This window comes from Mobula hypostoma, chromosome X1 (genome assembly GCF_963921235.1).
Source record: "Mobula hypostoma chromosome X1, sMobHyp1.1, whole genome shotgun sequence".
NCBI lineage: Eukaryota > Metazoa > Chordata > Chondrichthyes > Myliobatiformes > Myliobatidae > Mobula > Mobula hypostoma.
In genome coordinates, this window is record NC_086128.1 from 19,970,254 (window position 1) to 19,988,011 (window position 17,758).

The following is a 17,758-nucleotide window of genomic DNA, read 5'->3' on the forward strand; positions in this document are numbered from 1 at the left end:
CACTTCACGTATAAATAGAAACATTAATTATGCCTTCACGTAAAGAGTTTTATTCCATTCCCCCTTCCATATAATAAAATATTAGCTTTCACTAGTGCTGGTTTCAGTACTCCTTCATCTTTGAAACTATATAAAGATAGGGTGCCAAGTTTATGAACAGTTTGACATCAGTCCATTCACTATTAGAAAAGCTGCAAGCGCTTCATGGAGCTTTCATTGATACAGTGTTTCCAGTATTGTCGGAGGCTGACAACTCTCAACTCACAGTGTTTGGCAGATACTTTTTTCTGCTCACGTACATCCATGGCTTTTGCAGAAACAAGCCCACGAACGACACAGTTATCCCTGACCCAACTTAACCTGTCACCACGAAGCCGATTATGACACACGCCTCCCGGACTCAGAGCGTGAAGCTGTGACGTAGAAATACACGGACGCAGACCACTCGACTCCGAGGCTGGACCGGTGCGTGCTGAGCTCTCCTCCTACCGACTCGCCTGATTGTTCCGTCTGCTGTCACTTACTTCACTCTGCTAACTCTGTTTGGCTGAAGGCAGTGCCAATCAAAAGCTTTGTGCTGAGTTTCCGCTTCCCTGTGAAGTTTTTGCTAGAGGTGCGTCATATAGTTACTGGGGTTAGAAAGGGAGTCTTTGCCGGCTGCTATAAGGGAGTTTACACAGAAAGCCCAGGTAGGGTGTTTGTTGTCTGAATGGGGAACCCGTGCGCGATGAACCGCTTCACGTTTTCAGTGAGGGCAATTGGACAATATGCATGGGCGGGTGGGGATGAACTTCAAAGTGTAAAACCGGTTTCCAGGCATGGCAGCAAAGACTAATGGCGCGCCGCATTTCATTGCAACCACTTCTGAACTTGTGACAGGCCATGGTAAAGCAGAAGAATAGTTCTCTGGTTAGGGGGAGAAGATTACTGTGCCTTATTAAAACGAGGATCGCTCTGTTCGTGAAATACTTAACCCTACCCCAGAACCTTCTTATTACTCAAACTTGACTGTTCTCTCTTACACTCACTTTACACTCATTAAGTGTTTCCAGGTCAGTTAGAGTACCGCAGTTAAGATGCAACATAAACTGAGCTGGACCAGCAGGTCTCATTATAACCACCTTGGGCTCATTCAGCTGACAGTTGAGTTCCCTCCTCTCCCAGCACTGCATCCTGATGTGGCTTCTCTGATTTTGAGACAGTTGGATCAATAAAGCATTGCAGCAGTTGCTGCTGACAAATCAGTTTTGTTCATAGATTAATATTTTGAGATAATTGACTTGAGCCTGAAAATGCCCCAGGCAGTCGCACTAAGAATGGCTAGTCAGCTTTCCTGTGGATTGGAAGAAAGTATTTTTAACTTGATGCTTATAATGCCAGCTTGAATTAACTTGTGGCACACATGTTGTAAGTCAGAAGGTTAAGCTGATGCCCTGCTTATAGCTTGATACTTAGTCCTGAAGAAGTGCTGTATTAGTGGAGATATGATAGTTGATGCAGTATGTCAACATCATCTTGTTCCAATTATATAGAGCCCTGGTGAAATTGGAATGGAATGTTGTGTGCAGCTCTAGTGTCCTTCCTTGTGCTGGAGAATGGGCAACATTCCTAGAGTGCAGGATGAGATCGTCCCCTGTAAGAAGAATTGAAGCAGGTTGGGCCTGTATGTTTTTGGCTTGAGAAGAATGAGAAGCAATCATGTTGAAACATACAAAATTCTTCCAGACTTTACAGAGGAAATATGGGGATGATGCCTAGTTTGGGTGGGGTGTCTTGAACCTGAGATCACAGTCTCAGAATAAGTGGCCAGCTATTCGGGACAGATAAGAAATTCCTTCACCCAGAGTTTCTTCACGACATCTGTGAATCTTTGGAATTTACTAGTTTAGGGGCTTGTAGAAACTCGGATACTGGAGATGCATTGTTTTTGTAGATCTTAAGGGAATCAATGGATATCAATAAATTGCAAGAAAGTGTTGCTGGGATAGAAGATCAGTCATGATATTACTGAATGCTGGAGCAGGCATGAGAGGGCTGAATAGCCTACTTCTATTTTTAATGTTCTTTAACCATGGTTTTGTCTGTTCCAGAGATTTCAAGATTTCAAAAAGCGGGCCTTTCCTGGTTGATGCTGGTGACTAATGGTTTTCTGCAGCGGGGTTTTGGGACTGCTTTTCACGTTATATGTCAGTGATATGGATGATGGAATTGATGGCTTTGTGTCAAAGTATGCAGACAGTACTAAGTCAGGTGAAAAGGCATATAGTGTTAAGGAAGCGGAGAGTCTGCAGAAGGATTTAGATTAGGAAAATGGCAGATGGAATACAGTGTATGGTCATGCACTTTGGTAGAAGGAATAAAGACGTTGACTGTTTTCCAATTGGGGAGCAAATTCGGAAATCAGAGGTGCAAAGGGACTTGGGAATCCTCATGCAGGATTCCTTAAAGGTTAACTTGCGGGTGAGTTGGTGGTAAGGAAGGTAAATGCAATGTTAGTGTTCATTTTGAGAGGATTAGAATATAAAGCCTCAGCATTACATCCTTGCTTTTATAAGGCATTTGTCAGACCGCACATGTAGTATTGTGAGCAGTTTTGGGCCCCTTATCCAAGCAGAGATGTGCTGGCATTGGAGAGGGTCTGGTGGAGGTTCACGAGAATGATTATGGGAGTGAAAGGGATAATGCATGAAGAGCATTTGATGGCTCTGGGTCTGTACTCACAGGAGTTTAGAAGAATAAGGGGGGAACTTGTTGAAACATATTGAATATTGAAAGGCCTAAATTGAGTGGACATAGAGATGGTATTTCCTGTAGTGGAGGAGCCTAGGATGAGAGGGCACAGCCTCATGATACAAGGACGTCCTTTTAGGACAGAGATGAGAAGGAATTTCTTTAGCCAGTGGATGGTGAATCTGTGGAATTCATTGCCACAGATGGCTGTAGAGGCCAAGTCATTGGGTATATTTAAAAACGTAAACACGAGGAATTCTGTAGATACAGTGAAATATGAAGCAACACACATCAAAGTTGTTGGTGAACGCAGCAGGCCAGGCAGCACCTCTAGGAAGAGGTACAGTCGATGTTTTGGGTTGAGACCCTTCGTCAGGACTAACTGAAGGAAGAGCTAGTAAGAAATTTGAAAGTGGTTTAAAATGTATGTTGAAAGGTTCTCGATTAGTAAGGGTGTCAGATGTTACAGGGAGAGGGTAGGAGAATGGGATTGAAAGGGATAATAAATCAGTTATGATGGAATGGCAGAGCAGACTCGATGGGCTGAATAGCCTCCTTCTGCTCCTATGTCTTATGGGTTTGTATAGAAAATCCCATGGGGGTTGGTGCAAAAGAATAGGGAATTCTTGCCTGACATTCATGCTTGGCCAACTCCATTCATTTGACCTAGCTAAATTAGCTGTCAAATTCTAATGAATCCATTGATTCTGAAGTATTTTGGGGCACCCTAAGGATGAATGAAGGTGCTATGCAAATGCAAAATCTTTTGATTGTGAATAAATGAATACTACTGAAAAGGATAGTTTGAAGTACTAATCCCGTTACTTAAGATTGTTCAGGAAGTTTAGTGTGGTGTTCAGGTGCTTCAACAACTCAGAAGTTTATCCTTGTGCGACCTCCTCGAGCAGCACTGGCTAGTGGTATTACATTTGTTTGGTTAGATAGACAAAGTGTATAATTCATTGGCACTGGCTAGCAGTGAGGTTATGTGTGGTTTGCACAGATGGCGGTGAGAATTGGGATTGTGTGTACAGTCAAAGATAGTTGACCTCATAGACAGAAAACTATGTGATCTGTTGCCAATATATCTCTCAATATGGGTTCATTTTTCAATCTTGGTAAATTGTTAAAATAAGACAATAGGGTTACTCGGAAGTTTATATTCAAGGCATGTCCCCTCATTAAAAGTGCTCTAAGTTAGATTACCTCAGTGCAGAGGGAAATTGCTTGACTTTTCCTTGTGATTTCATTTGTATTTATGTCACTATGACTTGGAATATTTTCCCAATTTTTAAGCAGACAGTTTATTTAAAGGGTTGTTTGCTGTACTGTGAGTACTTAGTGTGCCATTCTGTAACTTCGAAATAGTTTTTAAAATTATTTCTAGGGTTAAAAAGCAAACGAAGATTTGTACTTTCAGCACCTTTAATGTTCTCTGAATACTCCGGAAAGCCTTAACAGGCAATTAAATACTTGTGAAGTATAAACTCCTTCAATGTTGAAAGCTCCCACTAGCACGGGGGTTGTGAACCGTTTTATGCCGTGGACCAATACCATTAAGGGGGCTGTGGACCCCAGGTAGGGACCTTCTGCGCTAACATCAATGACGTAATGATCATTTTCATAATGATTATGCACCATGTATAAAGATAAAGGGTGCAGAGCTGACTGCAACAAATGCAGAGGAATCGTTGTTCAGTATTGTCAACATGGTATTTACAAGCACACAACTGAAAATTTGTTTTTGCTGAAAAGGTCTCGCCTGATAGCAGGTGTGGCTTGAGGGCTGGATATTTCACAAGTGCTATGTCCTTCATATTCTGACTGATGGAAAAAAACATGAACACCAGGTACCTCTAGATGTAGCATTTGTTGGTTGACCACAGAAGGCTTTTTAACATGGTGAGCAGAAATGGCATCTCCAAAATCCTGTTGAATATTAGCTTGACAACAAGTGCTTACCTTGTTAAAGAAGTTGAAGGCAATCATCCAATGTGAGAATAAGCAATCATCTGAAACACAAGACTAAATGTTAGAATCTTGATTTAAAAAATAAACCGCTGAAGGAACTCAGCAAATCTGACTACATCTGCAGAGGGAAATGGATAGTCGCTGTTTTGGGTTGAAGCCCTACATCTGGACTGGATATCATCTGAGTTAAGCTGACACTAATGTGAAACAACGTTCGGATTCAGTGCCTGCCAACTTTGGCTTCTTCACTCTTCTGAAGTTTTTTTTAAAAAAACAATCATTTTGATGTACTAATTGGTTTGAGGACAGATGGCAGCTTGTTCAATGCCACATGCCTTTCAGAGAAAAAGGCATGTTAGCCAGTTCACTAGCTGGCATCGGCTTTTCATGGGTTATGCTGCATTCGCCTCTAAAGTCTCTTGATGAATTACAGATTGTGATGTTCAAGTTCTGTATTGCATGAACCAACTTTGGCATAGTAATTAGTATCAAGAAAGTAGTTGGAGTGTCAAAAGTACTACTCCTTTACCAGAAACCTACATCAGTTATGAAGGATGAGGCAATGTGGATCACTACTGTTACTTAAATTTGTCTTACCAACTCATTTAGGTTTGATGGACAACTAGATGTGAAAATAGAAAAAGCTTATATCTGTCAATGTTGGCAAGCTTAATTTGTATATGAGGAACAGCAACCTACTGATGCTGAACACAGGCTTATCAGTGCTGTGTCCTCCCCCCTCCCCCTTTTTCTATTCCCCAGTTTGGCTTCCGTCTTACTGTTTCTCTTCTCGCTTGCCCATCATTTCCCTCTGGTGCCTCTCCTTTCCTTTTTTCCCATATGATCCAATGTCTTATCAGATTCCTCCTTTGACCTTTACCTCTTCCACTTATCACCTCTCAGCTTCTTGCTTCATCTCTTCTTCCCCCCCACCCATCCACTCACTCGCCTTCCCCATCAGCTGGTCTCACCTATCACCTGCCAGCTTGCACCTCTTCCCCTCCCCAGCTTCCTTTTTCTGGATTCTTCTGCCTTCCCTTCCAGTTGTGCTGAAGGTCCTCAAGCTGAAACACTGGCTGTTTATTCCACTGCATAGATGCTGCCTGACCTGCTGAGTTCCTCCAGCGTTTTCTACAATGTTCCTCAGTATCTTTATTTGTTGCTATGAGAGCTCTGTCATGTACTCCAAGCAGAAGTGGTAATTGAATAGTTTGAACTGTTTCCTCCTTAGAAATATTCTTGGAGTCACTCAAAGCTAATGGTGAAATCCTTGGGAAAACTGGACTAAAATCTGTAGACCATGCTAGACATAATCAGACTGGGACAATGGACTACATGCATTAAGGTGATCTGCCAAAGCCTGTGCTCTGATCAACTGAAGAACAGCCCATGATGATGAGGAAGGCGAAAGCTCTAACAAAATGACCAAGGTCATTAAAAATTCAGCATTCCCTTGGAAAATTAGAAGCATCCTGCCCAGATCACTCAATCTGGGGAAACCCGGTCAAGGCTGATATAGTCAATGTGAAGAATCACCAGAGGGGCACAAGCTATGACCCATAGGTGAGCAGGAAGTAGAGTATGCTCCAACCTCCTTGCAGCAAATGGACCACTTGCCATCGTGGGAAAGCTTGTTGCTCTCACACTGCATCATCTTTGCTGTTGCTGAGAACCACCTGACTGGTGATTGTCGCATCTCCCTTCATCTATTTTTATTGAATGCACTTCCATGTCTGTGGTAGTTGGGAATCTTCAAATACAGGATGTGAAGAGAGACAACAATATATATTTTGATTGGCTGTGAATTGATGTTTAAAGGCTAAACTGAAACCGTAATGGGAGGCATGTAATAAAACCAGATCTATGATCTGAAATAAAAACAAGAATATAGAAAATTATAAGGATTAGAATTATAGCATCTTTCATGACTTGAAGCATCTGTAAATATTTTAGACCATTTGATATAGGAGCAGAATTGGGCCATTTGACCCATTGAGTCTGTTCCACCATTTGATCATGGGTGATTTGTTTTTCTTCTCAACCCCATTCTCCTGCTTTCTTCTGTAATCTTTGATGCGTTTACCAATCAAGAACCTATCAAATTCCACTTTTAATACACCCAATGACTTGCCTGCCGCAGCATTGAATTCCAGAGATTCACCATCTTCTGGCTAAAAAAAATTCCTCCTCATCTCTGCTAAAGGATGTCCTTGTATTCTGAGGCTATGCCCTATGGTCCTAGACTCCAACTGTTTGCTGTTGATTTAAGTACTTTTGTTACTGTTGATGAGAACATTAGAGTGGACTGTATGTCCCCTTAGGCCTGCTGTGCCATTCATTAGTATTGTGGCTGATTTGTCTACCTCAGCGTGAATTTCCCTGTACTATTCTCATATCCCTTAATGTCTAGAAATCTGTTGATCTGTTTTGAATGAACACAATGATAAAGCTTGAACAGCCCTCCCTGGATAGAGAATTCCTAAAGATTCACCACCTCTGAGTAAAGAAATTTCTCCTTGTTTGTCTTAAATGACAAACTCCTTATTTTCAGACTGTGAGCTCTGGTTTTGCACTTCTCAGCCAGGAGAAATATAATTGGGGAGATGCAGCCACCAAGTTGTGATCAGTAGTGAATTAAAAGAAATGTTTGAAAGCTTGTTTGAGGGATAAACCAAACAGCTGACACAGACATAATGAGTTGAATAGACTCCTGCTCTGTTTCATTCATTGACCAGTATGGTAAAGACATTGGTGGAAAACGGTCCTTAGTTTATTGTTTCACCTAAAAGGTTGTCTCTTGCCAGGAGGTGGTTAGTAAGACAAGGCTGTGACATCAAAGAAGATTAAAACAGCTACTGAACAAAGACTCTATAGTTATAAGTTTCTTAAAAATGAAAATTGTGCAGAAACTGTAATATTTGCATTCAAAAGGAACCAGTTAGTCTAACAGCCTTTCGGTGGGGGGAGGGAGGGGGGAGAGAACTGGAGTCCCAGTCTCTGTCCTGCACTTGTAGCTATGGGAATTATAAGTTTGGTGTGGTTGAGTTTCTAGTCAATGTTGACACCCCCTCCCCACTCAGGATATTGATGGTTGAGGACTAGACAATGCTAGTGCCATCCTACGTCAGAGATAGGTGATTAGGCTCTCTCTTTTGGAATTTGTCATTGCCTGGCACATGTCCCTTATCAGTCCGTGTCTGAGTGTTGTCTAAGTTTTAGTGCAATCATGTGCTGCTTCACTTGCTGTAAGATTGTGAATAGAATTGAACATTGTAAGAGAACAACCCCACTTCTGCTCTTGAATTTGGAATTCTTAGATTATGAAAACACTCAATCCTCTTTTATTGTCATTTAGAAATGATACAATGTTTATCCGGATTGATATCACAGAAAACAAGACAGACCAAAGACTAACACTGACAGAACCACATAATTATAACATATAGTTACAGCAGTGCAAAGCAATACCATAATTTGATAAAGAACAGACCATGGGCACAGTTTAAAAAAAAGTCTCAAACTCCCGAGTCCCCGATAGCAGGTGGCAAAAGGGAGAAACTCCCTGCCATAAACCTCCAGGCACCGTCAACTTGCTGATACCTTGGAAGCAGCCGACCCCAGCCAACCCTGAGTCCCTCCGTCCGAAAGCTCCGAGCTTCCAACCAGCCTCTCCGATACAGCCTCCCGAGCGCCATCCTCTGCCGAGCGCCTTCGACCTCTCCCCGGCCGCTGAAACATGCAAAGCCGAGGATTTCGGGGCCTTCAGCTACGGAGATTCTGGTTACCACACAGTAGCAGCGGCAGCGAAGTGGGCATTTCAGAAGTTTTCCAGATGTTCTGCTGTGCTCTCACGTCTGTCTCCATCAAATCAGAATTGTGCACGGTCCCCTACTTGACAGATTACAGATACTCATCACTGAAGTGGCCGTGCATGCTGTCTTCCTGCTGCCATCTTCTCCCCCCTCCCAGGAGAATTAAGGTCATTAATGAATCAGCTGATGATGGTTGCGTCTTGGAATCTGACGAACTCCTCCAATGATACCCTGTGGTTGACCTCTTAACAGTCACAACCATCTTCCTTTGTGCAAGTTGTGACTGTAGTGAAAGGCATGTTTTCCCTTTGTCACACATCAAAGTTGCTGGTGAACGCAGCAGGCCAGGCAGCATCTATAGGAAGAGGCGCAGTCGACGTTTCAGGCCGAGACCCTTCGTCAGGACTAACTGAAGGAAGAGTGAGTAAGGGATTTGAAAGCTGGAGGGGGAGGGGGAGATCCAAAATGATAGGAGAAGACAGGAGGGGGAGGGATAGAGCCGAGAGCTGGACAGGTGATAGGCAAAAGGGGATATGAGAGGATCATGGGACAGGAGGTCCGGGAAGAAAGACGGGGGGGGGGTGACCCAGAGGATGGGCAAGAGGTATATTCAGAGGGACAGAGGGAGAAAAAGGAGAGTGAGAGAAAGAATGTGTGCATAAAAATGAGTAACAGCTGGGGTACTTTTCACCATTCAATTGGTTTCAATGAGGTTATTCCCCATTCTTTGGAATTCCAGTGAATACAGGCCCAGAGCCATCAAACACTCTTCATGTGACATTACAGTGCCATTCTGGAAGGAATCTCCGTATGTTCTCCCCATGGATTGTGTGGGTTTTCCCAAGATGCTCCGGTTTCCTCTCACAGTCTAAAGATGTACTGGGTAGGTTAACTGGTCATTGTAAATTGTCCTGTGATTAGGTTAATTGGATTTCTAAAGACTTCTCTAACTTCCGCTAAGGCCCCACCTCCCCCTCGTACCCCATCTGTTACTTATTTTTATACACACATTCTTTCTCTCACCTTTTTCTCCCTCTGTCCCTCTGAATATACCTCTTGCCCATCCTCTGGGTCACCCCCCCCCCGTCTTTCTTCCCAGACCTCCTGTCCCATGATCCTCTCGTATCCCCTTTTGCCTATCACCTGTCCAGCTCTCGGCTCTATCCCTCCCCCTCCTGTCTTCTCCTATCATTTTGCATCTCCCCCTCCCCCTCCAGCTTTCAAATCCCTTACTCACTCTTCCTTCAGTTAGTCCTGACGAAGGGTCTCGGCCTGAAACGTCGACTGCGCCTCTTCCTATAGATGCTGCTTGGCCTGCTGCGTTCACCAGCAACTTTGATGTGTGTTGCTTGAATTTCTAGCATCTGCAGAATTCCTGTTGTTTTCTCTTTGTCTATTGACTTCAACTTTACCTAACTGCCTTGATGGTAAACTTAGTCAAATGCTACTTTAGTATCAAGGGCAAACACTGTGACTATTTAAGGAGGCCTTTGGTAAGGTCTGGGCCCATATATTTTCACTGACTCCCAAACTATGCATTGGTGAGCAGGTTATTGGTGATATGCTTGTGATACCGTTTATCAATTTGCTGATGATTGAGAATAGACATATTGTTAGATTAGCTTTTGTGAACTGAACGAGCGTGGACAATTTTCTACATCATTGGCAGATGTCAGTATACTGGAACAGTTTAGCTGGAGATTCAGCTAATCCTGGAGCACAAGTACTAAATATTGGATGTCCAGTCCTTATATACTTCCATCCCCCATCAGGAAGGTCTCAAAGCTCTACGCTTCTTTTTGGATTCCAGACCTAATCAGTTCCCCTCTACCACCACTCTGCTCCGTCTAGCGGAATTAGTCCTTACTCTTAATAATTTCTCCTTTTGCTCCTCCCATTTCCTCCAAACTAAAGGTGTAGCTATGGGCACCCGTATGGGTCCTAGCTATGCCTGCCTTTTTGTTGGGTTTGTGGAACAATCTATGTTCCGTGCCTATTCTGGTATCTGTCCCCCACTTTTCCTTCGCTATATCGACGACTGCATTGGCGCTGCTTCCTGCACGCATGCAGAACTCATTGACTTTATTAACTTTGCCTCCAACTTTCACCCTGCCCTTAAGTTTACCTGGTCTATTTCCGACACCTCCCTCCCCTTTCTAGATCTTTCTGTCTCTGTCTCTGGAGACAGCTTATCCACTGATGTCTACTATAAGCCTACTGACTCTCACAGCTATCTGGACTATTCCTCTTCTCACCCTGTCTCTTGCAAAAACGCCATCCCCTTCTCGCAATTCCTCCGTCTCCGCCGCATCTGCTCTCAGGATGAGGCTTTTCATTCTAGGACGAGGGAGATGTCTTCATTTTTTAAAGAAAGGGGCTTCCCTTCCTCCACTATCAACTCTGCTCTTAAACGCATCTCCTCCATTTCACGTACATCTGCTCTCACTCCATCCTCCCACCACCCCACTAGGAATAGGGTTCCCCTGGTCCTCACCTACCACCCCACCAGCCTCCGGGTCCAACATATTATTCTCCGTAACTTCCGCCACCTCCAACGGGATCCCACCACTAAGCACATCTTTCCCTCCCCCCCTCTCTCTGCATTCCGCAGGGATCGCTCCCTACACAACTCCCTTGTCCATTCGTCCCCCCCATCCCTCCCCACTGATCTCCCTCCTGGCACTTATCCGTGTAAGCGGAACAAGTGCTACACATGCCCTTACACTTCCTCCCTTACCACCATTCAGGGCCCCAAACAGTCCTTCCAGGTGAGGCATCACTTCACCTGTGAGTCGACTGGGGTGATATACTGCGTCCGGTGCTCCCGATGTGGCCTTTTATATATTGGTGAGACCCGACGCAGACTGGGAGACCGCTTTGCTGAACATCTACGCTCTGTCCGCCAGAGAAAGCAGGATCTCCCAGTGGCCACACATTTTAATTCCACATCCCATTCCCATTCTGACATGTCTATCCACGGCCTCCTCTACTGTAAAGATGAAGCCACACTCAGGTTGGAGGAACAACACCTTATATTCCGTCTGGGTAGCCTCCAACCTGATGGCATGAACATTGACTTCTCTAACTTCCGCTAGGCCCCACCTCCCCCTCGTACCCCAGCTGTTACTCATTTTTATGCACACATTCTTTCTCTCACTCTCCTTTTTCTCCCTCTGTCCCTCTGAATATACCTCTTGCCCATCCTCTGGGTCACCCCCCCCCCGTCTTTCTTCCCGGACCTCCTGTCCCATGATCCTCTCATATCCCCTTTTGCCTATCACCTGTCCAGCTCTCGGCTCTATCCCTCCCCCTCCTGTCTTCTCCTATCATTTTGCATCTCCCCCTCCCCCTCCAGCTTTCAAATCCCTTACTCACTCTTCCTTCAGTTAGTCCTGACGAAGGGTCTCGGCCTGAAACGTCGACTGCGCCTCTTCCTATAGATGCTGCTTGGCCTGCTGCGTTCACCAGCAACTTTGATGTATGTTACTAAATAGGGATGTTGCCTGATGTCAGCCTTTGCTCCACCTAATATTCTCTACTATTTCTGGATATTGTGGAGTAGAATAGAATTGGCTGGCTTCTGTGGTGGGATCTCAGGAGGGAGCTAAAATGGATTGTCCATTCAGCACTTCTGGCTGAAAATTATTGTGAGTACTCCAACCTTGTCTCTAGTGTTTACTTGCTGGCCCAGCCATTTTGAAGATGTTCTTGTAATCACCACCTCCTGTTGGCCATTTAATAGTCCAAAGCCTTTCATGACTAGATGTGATGGGACTGCAGATCTTCAAGATGATCTGTTTCTTGCAACTCTGCTCTCACTCTCTCGTCCTGGACATAGCAATACTATAAGACATAGGAGCAGAATTAAGCCATTTGACCAATTGAGTTTGCTTTGCCATTCGATCATGGCTGATTTATTATCCCATTCAACCCTATTCTCCTGCCTTTTCCCTGTATCTTTGATGCTCTTACTAATCAAGAACTTATTAACCACCGCTTTAAATATACCCAAAGACTTGGCCTCCACAGCTGTCTGTTGGCAATGAATTGCACAGATTCACCACCTTCTGACTAAAGAAATTCCTCCTCATTTCTGTTCCAAAGGGACATCATTCTATTCTGTGCCCTCTGGTCCTACGCTCCCCCACTATAGGAAACATCCTCTCAATGTTCATTATTTAGGCTAGAGGTTCCCAACCTGGTGTCCACGGACCCCTTGATTAATAGTAGGGGTCCATGGCATAAAAGCGGTTGGGAACCCCTGATCTAGGCTTTTTAATATTCAATAGGTTTCAATGAGATTTCCCCTCATTCTTCTAAACTCCAGCAAGTACAGGCCCAGAGCCATGAAACCTTTTCATTCCTGGGATCAGGAACAAATTTGGCCATAAGAACAAAGTTGCCTGGCCCTTCCATCCAAACACCCTCCACACTCAACAGATCATCCTTTGGAATTTCTGCCAGCTCCAACAAGATTCCAATGCCAGATGCCCTCTCCTTCCTGTCAGCGGACCTTTGTGGTCGGCTCTTCTGTCCTCATTGGCCGCTCTCCATGTAGTGGCACTTTCCCACGTAACTGGCAGAGATGCAACATGTGTCTTTTCATCTCTCCCCTTCCCACCATCCAGGGACAGAAGTAGTCCTTTCAGATAAAGCAGTGAGTTGCCTGTGCTGCTTCCAATTTAGTGCACTGCATTCTGTGTTCACAGTGTGGTCTCCTCTACATTGGAGAAACCAGACACAGACTGGATGATCACTTTGCAGAGGACATGTGGTCAGTCTGTAGGAGTGAACCTGAGTTTCTGGGTACACACTACTTTAATCCTTCATCTCTCGCCCATGCAAATGTCTTTGGCCTTCTACACTGTTACGCTGTAGCTCAACGCAAGATTGAGGAACTATGCTCCATCTACTGTCTGGGCATGTTGCAGCTTTTTGGACTGTATCAAATTTGGATAACATGCTCGTTGATACAGTGTGCTTCAGAACTGGCCATTTATACCTGTCCTCATTTTGGCTATATTTTTCTCTCTCCTTTTGCATAGTTTGGCCTAATAGGTGTGTCTCTTAGCCTTTTTATTAGCAATACATTGCACAGTGAGTGGCGGGGTGGAGATGCGTCTCTACCAAAGGGGGTGTAAGGTGCTCCTTCCCTCTGCTAGCCTGTAGGTCACCCTTGGGCAAGGTGTAGACCTGCTTAGCCTCCCCACCCGATCAGGATCACATGAAGCCATGGGTTGTGTGAGCAGTTGGTGACATCTTAAGTCCTGGTTATGTGACCACTGGCACCAGACAGACAAACTCTGAAGAGTATTGATAATGGCTGGGTCACCCATCTTGTAAAGACACTGCCCAAAAGAAGGCAATGGCAAACCACTTCTGTAGAAACATTTGCCAGAAACAATCATGGTCATGTAAGGACCATGATCGTCTACATCATATCACACAGCACATAATGAATGAACATTGCACAAAGTAAAATGTGCTTGTTAAAGCTACTCTTCTTAATTGCTCCCTTCATCTTTTTGGTCTTGCCAAAAGCAAAAATATCAGAGATTTTCCCTTTGTTCTACCTATCTCTCCCCCACTTTCTCTGAAAACTAGTTAGCTTTTCTCCCTTTCCCAGTTCTGACGAAGGGTCCTGAACCTGAAAGGTTAACTCTTTCTCTTTGTGGATTTGCTCCCTGACTTGTGTTTCTAGTGATTCTGTTTTTATTTTGATCTCATCTGCTGGTTGTGTGATCACTTAGCTCTGAATATTGTATGCCCTGAGGGATACTGGTACAGGGACTGAAGTGTCATTTAAAGTGACATTACATCAGCACTTCAAAAAGAAAGTGAAAGAATACTGGGATATGGAATGAGCAAATCACAGTATTGCTGGGATTGCACTTTTTGGGACTTTGTGCTCTGTATCAGTATTAGTGTAGTATGAGTAGGAGTAGGTAAGCTGTACACATTCCCAATGTTTTTGAACTGTCTTACAGTAGGCACTCATTAAGTACTCAAGGTGGGGAGTGGTCAATGGGGACAGAAGAACAGACCAGATATATCTGCTGACGGGAGGGGATAGACTTGAATGTACACACTTCTGTCCTCCAAAGAGTGCCAGTTGTGTTGAGAATTCTGAGTTGTTTTGTAGGTTTATCCCGTTGCTGCTTGTGGTTGAGAGGAAGTTTAAGCTGAATTAAAGTCAGCTTTGTCATTGGGATATCAGTGAGTAATATGTTTTCACATCCGTGCCTTGCTGGATTTTTTTTTGTAAAATGGTGTCTGTGTAAGATTCAGTTTTAGAACCGCTCCTGTTTTTACATTACATATTAGTTAACAATATTTGTATAATGTCATGCTTGGAGATGTTAAAATTTTCTACTCAATAGTTTACTCAATAGTTAAATATTCTCATCTGTAATTCAGCTGCCCAGATTGATAACTGTTTCTTGTCTATAGAGGGTTGAGATGCAATAATATCAGTCAAGGGATATATAAACCACTAAATTGACGAACACATCCAATTAAATGATCTGCCACATCAATGAAGCTCCCTTCAACCGAGGTTGAATTCAAAATCCAAATGTCAACTTCCCTGCCAGTAATTTGGCTCAGGCTTGTTTGGAACATGGCCTGGGTTTGAGCTCCAGCTTAAGGCAGCTGAGTGAGATCTGAAAGACTGCAGTTTGAAATTGACCCTGAATATTTCTTTCGTCTGTAGGATCAGTAGTCACAGGAAATGGACGACTTCAACTTGCACTACAGGTTCCTAAATTGGAGGAGAAGAATAAGGGAAATAAGAGAAGTACGCGCAGTTCGCCATCAAGAGAGATACAAGCGCATTCTTGTTGATGGAGACATATTGAGGTAATGTTTCTGTGCTACAGCTTCAGTGTTCTGCTTAACTGTGTCTCTTGCTCTCTCTCTCGCTCTCTCTCTCGCTTTCTCTCTCGCTTTCTCTCTCGCTTTCTCTCTCGCTCTCTCTCTCGCTCTCTCTCTCGCTCTCTCTCTCGCTCTCTCTCGCGCTCTCTCTCTCTCCCCCCCCTCCCTCTCTCTCTCTCTCTCTCTCTCTCTCTCTCTCTCTCTCTCTCTCTCTCCCCTCCCCCCCCCAACATAATCTATGCTAGAAAGTTTGACCCAGTATGCATCCTAGGTATTTGAAATGTTGCTGTAAATTCTGTGGCTTTTATTAGAATGGGGTAAATATGCTTGCTTTTTTCCTTGAAAATGGATTTAATCCAAATTCTTTACATTTCTTCATCCCATCTTGCAACCACTGCTTTCTGTTTGTGTTCAGCCAGGGATGGCCCTACTGGGGTACCCAGTGTATTGGCAAGCTGTTTTGCTGTGCAGTACTAAGAAGAGTTTCTGCAGATGAAATATTACTGAAGGGTATTACTGAAATATTACTGAAGATGAAATATAAAAGGGTAATAAAAGGGGGATTATCACTAAAGTTGCATGTAAATTGCCTTGAGAGCCAACAAATTGGAGGGTTGAAAATGACTCAGAAAATGGTTCAGGGAAGAGTTTTGCTTCATGGGCTGTTTCGACCAGTACTGAGGAAAGAGCGTGCTGTTCTCTTAGGTCAAGCTTCACTTGACATGAACTGGGACCAGTACTCTGGCAAAATGAATGACTAAGGCTACAAATAAGAGCGGGTGGGGTGAATGGATTGATCTGGGAATATACTGATTTCAGATGGGAGTAAGTTTAGAATGTTAGAGAATGATGCAGTTTAGTGAAATGGGGAATTACACCCAGATTGTGAAACGAATTGCTAGTGTGTATTATGGTAATGGTTTCATTGTAAATAAGGTCAAACTGGGCTAACATAAATCAGAATTAACACGATATGAATTAGCACATGTACAAATGGATGGGTTCAATCTCATCACGTAGTTGCAAGGTGATCAAGGTTGGGTAACTGAAAGTAACGTTTTGAAAAAATTGGCAGAATGGAATAGGAGGAGCAGGGGTAGCTTTGATAACAAAAGATGACAGTAATGAGCAAGCTTCCTGACTTGATAGCTTGGGAAGTAGAAACCACTTGGGTGAAAATAAGAAATAACAAGGGGCAGAAAACACTAATGCGAGTAATTGATAGGCTAGCTATTAGTACTTGTATTATGAGCAGGGTAACAATCAGGAATGAAAGGTCTTTTTCAAAAAAAAAGGTAATTCAATAATTGGTGAATTTAACCTTCACATAGACTAGGGAAATGAAATCAATAAAGGTGGTCTTGAGGATGAATTCATGGAATGCATTTTAAATGGTTTCCGCCAACCATTCCTTAGAACAACCGGGGATAGGATAGTTTAGATCTGGTCCTGTCAATGGGACAAAATTAATTAATAATCTTGTATTAAAGGAATCTCAATTTCAGAGTTATAATTTGGAACAAGTTTAGAGTCTTAAAGGCATACAGTACTGTGCAAAAGTCTTACAGACCCTAGATCTTTTATAAGTTTTGTTTTACATGGTTTTATTGTCTTCTGCATTATTATCAGTAGAATTGAGCAAATTTTAGATTTCCAAACATTCATTTTCCAAAATGTTAAATGTTAGAGAATTTTTTGTATTTCATTGAAGTGCCATATCAAATAATAGATCACTTTTTAAATAAAACCTTGATGACTTTGTAGGTATATGGACCAGTGCATGGTTAAACAAAGATAACAAACAAGATGCTAATGATCAATGATATGATGAGTTGAATGAACTAAACTGACTAACTGAAACAGAAATGGGTGTAGAAGGAATCAGATTGGGCAAAAGGCTACCAAACTAAAAGGTGAAGGTCTGGCAGATGTGACAGTTTAACCTTCAAATCATCAATTCTTACACCAAGGCAAGAGTGAGCATAGCAACAAGACACAAGGTGGTCATCCTGCATCAGCAAGATCTCTCCCAAGCAGAAATTTCAGGGCAGACTGGAGTTTCAAGATGTACTGTCCAAGCTCTTCTGAAGAACCACAAGAGAAATGGGTAAGGTTGAGGACCAGAAACACAGTGGTCAGCCACAGAAACTGAGCAAGGTAGATGAGAGATACATCAAACTGATGTCCCTTCTAAACTGGAAGAAGCCATTCCTCTGAAGTGGAAACAAAGCCAAGGGTTTCAACTACCCCACAAAAACACAAGGACAGGGGTGCTGAACATTGACAGCAAGTGCTCTGGACCAATGCTTCAATATGAAATTTTTGGCTCAAATAGGAGGCAGTTTGTCTGTAGAAGAGCTGAAGAGTGCTAC

The 17,758-nt window shown here is 43.3% G+C and overlaps 1 protein-coding gene across 4 annotated transcripts in view; it reads left to right on the plus strand.

The window, feature by feature from the left end:
- The first annotated feature begins 581 nt into the window (after positions 1–581).
- Positions 582–17,758, plus strand: part of spryd3 (SPRY domain containing 3) — a 239,181-nt gene continuing 222,004 nt past the window's right edge. For 3 of the 4 annotated variants that reach the window (XM_063037983.1, XM_063037986.1, XM_063037985.1), the window contains exons 1-2: positions 582–689; positions 15,226–15,371. In XM_063037983.1, the coding sequence (XP_062894053.1) occupies positions 15,244–15,371 (128 nt within the window). In that variant the 5' untranslated portion in view covers positions 582–689; positions 15,226–15,243. Of the gene's footprint in view, positions 690–14,575; positions 14,730–15,225; positions 15,372–17,758 lie in introns of those variants that run through there. The other variant, XM_063037984.1, reaches the window with a different exon arrangement.